The sequence below is a fragment of the Silurus aristotelis genome (assembly GCF_946808225.1).
Source record: "Silurus aristotelis genome assembly, contig: scaffold_155, whole genome shotgun sequence".
In the NCBI taxonomy this organism is placed as follows: domain Eukaryota; kingdom Metazoa; phylum Chordata; class Actinopteri; order Siluriformes; family Siluridae; genus Silurus; species Silurus aristotelis.
The window spans coordinates 1-10,000 of NW_028149087.1; the positions used below are offsets into that span (position 1 = coordinate 1).

Here is a 10,000-nt window from a genome sequence, read left to right on the forward strand (position 1 = left end):
GCAGGTTTTACAGAATTCCTCTGTACACAGTCCTGATGTTTTCTCTTTTCATTGATTTTTCTTTTTCATTTGTTTCTGTTGTCTTTAAATTTTTTTCCTATTGTATCTGTCTCTCTTTCTCTTTGTCTTTTCTCTTCATCTATCTCCCTCCCTCTCTCTCCCTCTCTCTCTCCCTCTCTCTCTCTCTCTCTCTCTCTCTCTCTCTGTGTATGTGGTGTTTTCAGATCTATCGAGTCTCTCCCTGATAATCAGAAGTACAGGCAGCTGCAGCGAGAGCTCTCTCAGGTTCTCACTCAGCGCCAGATCTTCATAGAATAGGGTTGAGGTATAGGGCTCGCTGCGTGCGTGCGTGTGTGCGTGCGTGCGTGTGTGTGTGTGTCTCGCATGCCACTGGAGCAGAGATGTGCTGTTCTGTTCTTACACTAACCCTGGTGTTAATTGCGGTTGTGTTTTAACATCTAATATCTGCTGATGGTTTGAGGAGCAGACAGGAGAAGTGCTGTGAAAGTGGGTGGAGCCTGATGGCTGTGTACATCACACTGACCTTCATCATGACAGATTTAGTTTATTCGACTCCTCTCAGACCTGAAGACATCTAGGCCACGTCCCAAACCACATGTAGGAGCCCTATGTAGTGCAATGCTCCACACTGCCCATGTTGCTTCACACTGTGGTGAGGTGAATCAGAGTGAAGTTATTTGACTGGTGGTGAAGAGTTTTTACTGTGGCTCCTCCCACACGTCTGTGTTCGGTTCTCTTGCAGAACCAAATAAAGCAGGAACCCAACAGGACTTTATGTAAATAACTGAGCTGTTATTGGAGCTTTCCTTTCACTATTTGTCTAAACGCTGACATTTTCATTCCCACACAAACATAATCAAATTACCCAGACTGTTTATCTACATGGAGGTGTGTGTGTGTGTGTGTGTGTGTGTGTGTGTGTGTGTGTGTGTGTGTGTGTGTGTGTGTGTGTGTGTGTGTGTGTGTGTGTGTGTGTGTGTGTGTGTGTGTGTGTGTGTGTCTCTCTCAGAGAGATTGAGGTCACTCCTGTACACAGTTGTGGTGTTTCGGTTTACTGGCACCCCCGTGTGGTGACTGCGTGAAGTTTTTAAAGGTTTAATATTTGCATGTGCCTGAAGCAAAATTATTGTCCTTTCACACTCCTCATGTCCTTTTTGTGTGTGTGTACAGGAGTGTGCAGACGCTGGCGGCGGTAAGAGCCAAGCAGGAGGCTCTGAGGACCGATCTGATCGACGCTCTCAGCAAACGCAAACAGCAAAGCTAGAGAAAGCCCCCCAACACCCCCCACACACACACACACACACATACACACATACACACACCTCATCTCATCTCACCTCTCAAATAACCTTCCACCACACACACACACACACACACACACTTTCCCCCCTGCACCAGTCTTGTTGTCGTCTCCTCTGTGCTATGCTCTGTCTATGGAAAGAAAAAAAAGGGGGAAAAATTCTTGGCTTTGTGTTTTTTTTCCCTGCAGCTTTCTGTCTGTCTCTCTCAATTAATCATCAAATTTATTGTTAGTAAAATACTTCAGGTGTGTGTGTGTGTGTGTGTGTGTGTGGCTTTAAACATTGTAGAGTCTCCTGACTCGCCCCCCCCCCCCCCCCCCCCGCCCAGTCACTGTTTTTTTCTCGCTTTGCCTGTTGTTTTGTTTTTGTTTGTTTGTTTGTTCGGGGTGGAATATTGTCTTTTTGGGTTTTGTAAAGCTTACAGTTGATGTATTATTAGAGCCTCCAGCAACAATAAAAACTGTAAAATGCGATAAAAGAGACGCCTCTGATTGTGATGTGTGAAATATGTACTACAAACTGTGTGTGTGTGTGTGTGTGTGTGAGATCATTACTAACACTCACCAGACTGGGGGATTCAGTGTGTGTGTTCTGTTCCTCAAAGTGAGAAGTTCACACACCTGTAGATGTTTAATCAGGTGGGAACGCAGCTCAGGTAAGTGACTGACTCATGGGAGTGAAAGTGGGACTGATTTTGTTGCTAGAAATCCGATTCTCTTCATAACTGCATATTTTTGAGCAGTCAATCAGGTGGGTTTGATCCCCGGTGAGGGAACCGACCTCAGCCATTAGGGAGTCACGAGCCAGGTCTCGGGTGACTCTCAGTGCCGGTCTCGAACCCGGAGGGTTACGTTAGGAAGGACATCCAGCATAAAAACGTGCCAAATCAAAGAGGCGGATCATGAATCCGGATGATCCGCTGTGGCGCCCCCTAATGGGAGAAGCCGAAAGAAAGTTAAATCAGGTTTACATTTCACACGTATTCTGCATATAATTGTGACAAAAATCTTGAATTAAATGCCTCACCTGCTTCTGTAATCCTCATCCAAATTATGCAATTGTAATAACTTATTGTTTTTGTCTTCGGGAACTTTTATTTCTCTTAGATTAGTTTGTGTTTATATATAAATCTATTCAGCCGAGTTGTGTAGCGCCACAGTCTCAGCACCCGGATGTAGCGTTACAGAAATGTATTAAAGAATCTCTATGGCGTTTCACATTTTTATCTTTTAAACAATGATTATGACAAATAATAAATGTACGAGCGCGGCGCATTATTATTATTATCAAATAATACATTGTATTAAACTGCGCAGAGGCTGAATAGTGTTTTTCCGTTGAGTATTTATTTTCTGTTTAATGCTTTTGTGGTGTAATTACACAGTTTGACCAGCAGAGAGAAGCAGACACACAGTAAGAGTGAAGATTGAATACTGGAAGTTTGCAGTTTCGGCAAAGTTCATCTACAGAGTTACAGACAAATAACTACAGAAATAAAGTCAAAATAAAAATACAACACAAACAACATTGAGTTAAAAGAAGTGGTGGTGGTGTGTGAGTGTGTGTGTTGGTGTGTGTGTTGGTCTGGTTGTAGAGCAGTGGTACAGGAGCAGGTGGATGAGGGACTGGTGTGTTGGTGCTGTGTGAGTGTGTGTGTTGGTGTGTGTGAGAGTGTGTGTTGGTCTGGTTGTAGAGCAGTGATAAGGAGCAGGTGGATGAGGGATTGGTGTTGGTGGTGTGTGAGTGTGTGTGTGTGTGTGTGTGTTGGTGTGGTTGTAGAGCAGTGATACAGGAGCAGGTGGATGAGGGACTGGTGTTGGTGGTGTGTTGGTGGTGTGTGTGTGTGTGTGTGTGTGTGTTGGTGTGTGTGTTGGTGTGGTTGTAGAGCAGTAATACAGGAGCAGGTGGATGAGGGACTGGTGTTGGTGGTGTGTTGGTGGTGTGTGTGTGTGTGTGTGTTGGTGGTGTGTTGGTGGTGTGTGAGTGTGTGTGTGTGTTGGTGTGGTTGTAGAGCAGTGATACAGGAGCAGGTGGATAAGGGACTGGTGTTGGTGGTGTGTTGGTGGTGTGTGAGTGTGTGTGTGTGTGTGTGTTGGTTTGTGTGAGTGTGTGTGTTGTTGTGGTTGTAGAGCAGTGATACAGGAGCAGGTGGATGAGGGACTGGTGTTGGTGGTGTGTGTGTGTGTGTGTGTGTGTGTGTGTTGGTGTGTGTGTTGGTGTGGTTGTAGAGCAGTAATACAGGAGCAGGTGGATGAGGGACTGGTGTTGGTGGTGTGTTGGTGGTGTGTGAGTGTGTGTGTGTGTTGGTGTGGTTGTAGAGCAGTGATACAGGAGCAGGTGGATAAGGGACTGGTGTTGGTGGTGTGTTGGTGGTGTGTGAGTGTGTCTGTGTGTTGGTTTGTGTGAGTGTGTGTGTTGGTGTGGTTGTAGAGCAGTGATACAGGAGCAGGTGGATGAGGGACTGGTGTTGGTGGTGTGTGAGTATGTGTGTGTTGGTGTGTGTGTTGGTTTGGTTGTAGAGCAGTGATACAGGAGCAGGTGGATGAGGGACTGGTGTTGGTGGTGTGTGAGTGTTTGTGTGTTAGTGTGTGTGTTGGTGGTGTGTGAGTGTTTGTGTGTTAGTGTGTGTGTTGGTGGTGTGTGAGTGTGTGTGTGTTGGTGTGGTTGTAGAGCAGTGATACAGGAGCAGGTGGATGAGGGACTGGTGTTGGTGGTGTGTTGGTGGTGTGTGAGTGTGTGTGTGTGTTGGTGTGTGTTGGTGGTGTGTTGGTGGTGTGTGAGTGTGTGTGTGTGTTGGTGTTGGTGGTGTGTTGGTGGTGTGTGAGTGTGTGTGTGTGTTGGTGTGTGTGTTGGTGGTGTGTGAGTGTGTGTGTGTGTGTTGGTGTGGTTGTAGAGCAGTGATACAGGAGCAGGTGGATGAGGGACTGGTGTTGGTGGTGTGTTGGTGGTGTGTGAGTGTGTGTGTGTGTGTTGGTGTGTGTGTTGGTGGTGTGTGAGTGTGTTGGTGGTGTGTGAGTGTGTGTGTGTGTTGGTGTTGGTGGTGTGTTGGTGGTGTGTGAGTGTGTGTGTGTGTTTGTGTGTGTGTTGGTGGTGTGTGAGTGTGTGTGTGTGTGTTGGTGTGGTTGTAGAGCAGTGATACAGGAGCAGGTGGATGAGGGACTGGTGTTGGTGGTGTGTTGGTGGTGTGTGAGTGTGTGTGTGTGTTGGTGTTGGTGGTGTGTTGGTGGTGTGTGAGTGTGTGTGTGTGTTGGTGTGTGTGTTGGTGGTGTGTGAGTGTGTGTGTGTGTTGGTGTGGTTGTAGAGCAGTGATACAGGAGCAGGTGGATGAGGGACTGGTGTTGGTGGTGTGTTGGTGGTGTGTGAGTGTGTGTGTGTGTGTTGGTGTGTGTGTTGGTGGTGTGTGAGTGTGTTGGTGGTGTGTGAGTGTGTGTGTGTGTTGGTGTTGGTGGTGTGTTGGTGGTGTGTGAGTGTGTGTGTGTGTTGGTGTGTGTGTTGGTGGTGTGTGAGTGTGTGTGTGTGTTGGTGTGTGTGTTGGTGGTGTGTGAGTGTGTGTGTGTGTTGGTGTGGTTGTAGAGCAGTGATACAGGAGCAGGTGGATGAGGGACTGGTGTTGGTGGTGTGAGTGTGTGTGTGTGTGTTGGTGTGTGTGTTGGTGGTGTGTAAGTGTGTGTGTGTTTGTGTGTGTGTGTGTGTGTGTTGGTGGTGTGTGAGTGTGTGTGTGTTGGTGTGTGTGTTGGTGTGGTTGTAGAGCAGTGATACAGGAGCAGGTGGATGAGGGACTGGTGTTGGTGGTGTGAGTGTGTGTGTGTGTTGGTGTGTGTGTTGGTGGTGTGTAAGTGTGTGTGTGTTTGTGTGTGTGTGTGTTGGTGGTGTGTGAGTGTGTGTGTGTTGGTGTGTGTGTTGGTGTGGTTGTAGAGCAGTGATACAGGAGCAGGTGGATGAGGGACTGGTGTTGGTGGTGTGAGTGTGTGTGTGTGTTGGTGTGTGTGTTGGTGGTGTGTAAGTGTGTGTGTGTTTGTGTGTGTGTGTGTTGGTGGTGTGTGAGTGTGTGTGTGTTGGTGTGTGTGTTGGTGTGGTTGTAGAGCAGTGATACAGGAGCAGGTGGATGAGGGACTGGTGTTTTTGGTGTTATGAGGAAAAGCTCAGTGACCTCAATGTTTCTAGGTTGTTTCTCATTTCCATTTGATATCAGGGACAGAGTTTCTCCAACACTCTTTACATAACATCTGATCATATTTAACTAAAATAATGAAAATAATCCAGTTTTATAAATATACAGTTTATTATTTTATGATCTTCATATTTATAGCACCCACAGAGCTTTTTATTGCTCCACTTTCCATGAACAGAACCATGGAGTTTTTGGGGGTTTGTGTTCAAATCCAGAGCAGATGTAGGGAACAGGTTAAGATCTCACTCAGTTATTATACATTTAATAAGATTGAGTGTTGCTGTAACACCACGAGGACCTGAGACCTGCTGATCTACACAAATTACTCTTCATTGCCATGCGACTCGATGGAACAGCTTCTGTTTTTAATACAGTTTAGAAAACTGTCTATGGTGTCCACTGATAATACATTTAATCTGATTGTTATTAGGTCCTGTAATCCACTGCAGCATCCATGAGAATGTAAACGTGAACAAAGAAATCAAAGAATACCAACCTGAGGTTCTTTCATTCTCAATCCTTGTTCTTAGGAGAGAGAGACAGATTAAGAGTGAGATAAATAGAGAGAGATATGAAATAAAGGGGGTCTGGAACAGTGTTCAGGTAGGTGGTTCCTGTCAAAGGGATCCAAGGTTTCCCAGAACATCATCACGCCTTTTTTCCTCAGGGCATCCTGGTGCCATCTAAAAGCCATGCCATCAGATCAGGCCATGTTCTTCAACTGCTCCATGGTCCGGTCCTTGTGTCCAGTGTAGAAGCTCTGGGTAGTGTACAGGGTCAGAGATGGAGCTCCAAATGCAGCAAGCTGTGATGCTTGTATGTTCTGACTCCTTTCTATCAGAACTAGTATCAGTTTCTCCAGCAGTCTGTTCTACATGAGATCTTCTGTGGGAACGGACCAGATAAACCAGCCTTCAGTGGTCAGCCTTAAGTGTCTGTCCACATTTCTGTCCCTCTTTGGAGCACTTTTGGACAGCCACTAACCCCTGTATAACACCTGCTGTTCTGGAGATGCTCCTGTCTGCTTCAGATCTTTACACTCACCCATTTTTCCTGCTTCCAACACATCGACTTTGACACCTGATGTTCATCTGCTGACTAATAAACTCCCCTTCCCAGGTTCATTATTAATCATCATAATCATCATTATTTTCCTGATGGTGGTGGTCTGGTGGATCTCTGGGCTCACACACACACACACACACACACACACACACACACACACACACACACACACACACACACACACACACACACACACACCTGTACAAGAGTGAAAACACACTCTAAAGTACCGCAGCGACAAAGAAAAGCTTTTAAAAACTACCTGTAATGCTGAGTGTGTTTTAGTGCTGTAGAAATGTAAATACACACACACACACACACACACACACACCCACTCGCGCGCTCAGTCCCCCGCGGTGCATTGAAACCGGTTTATGTAAATGAGGGGTGTTTTAATGCGTGACTCTGAGCGGAGTTTCATTCACTCTGAGAGAGAGAGAGAGAGAGAGAGAGAGAGAGAGAGAGACAGAGACAGACGCCGCGATTTTTGGTTCATTTCGGTCGCGCTGGATTAAAGCGCGGAGGTGAAACAGGAGAAACAGAGGAGAAGAAAGGGAGGAGAGGAGGAGAAGAGTAGGAGAGCAGGAGGAAAAGCATGGACGCCTCTCAACAAAAGCGGAGAAGTTTGGTGTGGATGTGAAGTTCAGGAACAGGAAATTTCAGACATGAGGTGGGATCTGTTGTTTTGTGTTCTCGCGTGCCTGGAACTCCCCACGCGCCTCGTGCGCGGTTTGTCGGTGAGCCTCCGCGCGGACGCGACACCGGGCATCACCGTCACACGCGCCGTGTACCGGGGCTCCGCGTGCGCTCTGGATCAGGTCGTCGCTCCGGGCTTCACGAAGAGTTTCCTCCGAGCCGACCCCTCCGAGGGCACGGTGTCCGTCACCGGGACTCTGCCCCGCCGCTGTGCTCTACCGGCAAACCCGTTTCCGGTCTACACGGTGACCGAGTGCGCGAGCGACGCCCCCGGGATCAGGCACCTTTTAATCACGCAGTACCACGTGCGCGTCTGGGGAAAGGACTGCCGGAGCGCACCAGCACGCAGGGAAAGATGGGACATGGAAGTCATAACTTTGTTGAACCTGCATGACCAGGACAGTAAATGTCACGAGCCCGGACGCATGCTCTTTCACATTCAGGAAGTGTTCCCTTTACACTCCGGTTCCGTGTGTAACCTAAGCAGGAGTGATCTTTATGTTTTAGGGGGTGAACTGTTCGCCTCCCGGCCGCTCTGCTGGAAACGCAACTCACTTTTGGAGTTTGACTTGCGTTGCCAGGGAAGAGCAACGGACAGAACAATTTCCGCGCATTGGCACGTAGGTCAGGGTTCCTTTGGGAAAAATTATCTGGAACAGTTACTCTTCAAAGTGGCTGCGCAGAGCGATTCCGGTCTTCTAAGCAGGAAAAAGAGAAACGCAAAGGCAAACACTAACCCACAGTTTCAGCCTCCCATGTACCAAGTCTCAGTGTCGGAAAACAAACCCGCGGGAACATCGGTGGTCACCCTGACAGCGACAGATCCGGATGAAGGAGAACCCGGACGCTTGGAATATTCTATCGAAGCTCTTTTCGACAGTCGTTCAAACAACCTCTTTGCAGTAGACCCTGCGAGCGGATTAGTGTCCACCGTGGCGGAGCTCGACCGCGAGACCAAAGACACCCATGTCTTCAGAGTGACTGCCATGGACCACGGTTCACCGCGACGCACCGCCATAGCGACTCTGACTGTAAGTGTGAGTGACACAAATGACCACGACCCCGTGTTTGAGCAGCAGGACTACAAAGAGAGTGTGCGGGAAAACCTGGAGATCGGTTACGAAGTGCTGACGGTGCGAGCCACAGACGGAGACGCGCCCGTGAACGGAAACATTCTGTACAACATCCTGAACAGCAATGGATCCAACGATGTTTTCGAGATCGACTCACGTTCTGGAGTAATTCGAACACGTGGCAATGTGGATCGGGAAACGGTCGAGTCTTACATGCTACTCGTTGAAGCTAACGATCAAGGTCGTGACCCCAGACCTCGCAGTGCGACGGCAACTGTGTACATAGTGGTGGAGGACGACAACGATAATGCGCCGCAGTTTAGTGAGAAACGCTACATTGTGCGGGTACCTGAAGATCTTACACCCAATACAGAGATCCTGCAAGTGAATGCCACTGATCAGGACCGTGGCAGCAACGCTGTAGTTCACTTTAGCATCATGAGCGGTAACACTCGTGGACAGTTTTATATTGATGCACAAACAGGGAAGTTGGACCTCGTCAGCCAGCTGGACTATGAGACAAATAAAGAATACTCCCTGCGAATCAGGGCTCAGGATGGTGGACGTCCACCTTTGTCCAACATCTCTGGCCTGGTGACTGTGCAGGTCATGGATGCAAATGACAACGCTCCGATTTTTGTCAGCACACCATTTCAGGCTACGGTTCTTGAAAATGTCCCCCTGGGATACTCAGTTATACACATCCAAGCCGTGGATGCAGACTCTGGAGACAATTCCAGGCTGGACTACCGGCTCACAGAAATGACCCCTAACTTCCCATTTGCAATAAATAACAGCACAGGGTGGATAGTTGTAGCTGCAGAACTAGACAGAGAGAGTGTGGACTTTTACAGCTTTGGAGTGGAGGCTCGGGATCACGGCACACCCGCAATGTCCTCTTCTGCTAGCATTAGCATGACTGTCTTAGATGTTAATGACAACAATCCAGAGTTCACACAGAAAGCCTACTACATGCGTCTAAACGAGGATGCTGTAGTCGGAACGAGTGTGGTTACCGTTTCCGCTGTGGATCGGGACATCAACAGTGTGGTGACTTATCAGATTTCGAGCGGAAACACGAGAAACCGATTTTCCATCACCAGCCAGAGCGGTGGAGGACTCATTACCCTCGCACTTCCATTAGATTATAAACTGGAAAGGCAGTACGTTCTGAGCGTCACCGCTTCCGACGGCACGAGATTTGACTTGACTAAGGTGTACATAAATGTCACGGACGCTAATACACATCGTCCCGTTTTTCAAAGTTCACATTACACCGTCAACATCAACGAGGACCGTCCTGTAAGTACCACCGTCGTGGTGATCAGTGCCACGGACGAGGACACCGGAGAGAATGCACGCATCACGTATTACATGGATGACAGCATTCCACAGTTTACCATCGACCCGGATTCAGGTGCAGTGACAACTCAGATGGAGCTGGACTATGAAGATCAGGTGTCGTACACGCTGGCCATCACGGCTCGAGACAATGGAATACCGCAGAAATCCGACACCACCTACCTGGAGATCCTGGTGAATGATGTGAACGATAATGCCCCCAGATTCCTGAGAGATCGTTACCAGGGCTCTGTCATGGAGGATGTTCCTGTGTATACAAGTGTAGTCCAGGTTTCAGCTACTGATCAGGACTCTGGGTTAAATGGGCGAGT

The 10,000-nt window shown here is 48.1% G+C and overlaps 2 protein-coding genes across 2 annotated transcripts in view; both read left to right on the forward strand.

Annotated features, from left to right (window-relative positions):
• Positions 1-132: 132 nt before the first annotated feature.
• Positions 133-1,519, forward strand: capzb (capping actin protein of muscle Z-line subunit beta; the record flags this gene model as incomplete). Its single annotated transcript, XM_083570855.1, has 3 exons — positions 133-315; positions 623-678; positions 1,192-1,519. Coding segments are annotated over 3 exons (333 nt in total), but the record flags the coding sequence as incomplete, so codon positions are not given.
• A 5,394-nt stretch (positions 1,520-6,913) lies between these two features.
• Positions 6,914-10,000, forward strand: part of celsr2 (cadherin, EGF LAG seven-pass G-type receptor 2) — a gene marked incomplete at its 3' end in the record, with an annotated part of 30,696 nt that continues 27,609 nt past the window's right edge. Inside the window, 1 exon segment of the mRNA XM_083570856.1 lies at positions 6,914-10,000. This exon segment is cut by the window's right edge and continues 761 nt beyond it. Coding sequence (XP_083426982.1) covers positions 7,224-10,000 — 2,777 coding nt within the window. The 5' untranslated portion in view covers positions 6,914-7,223.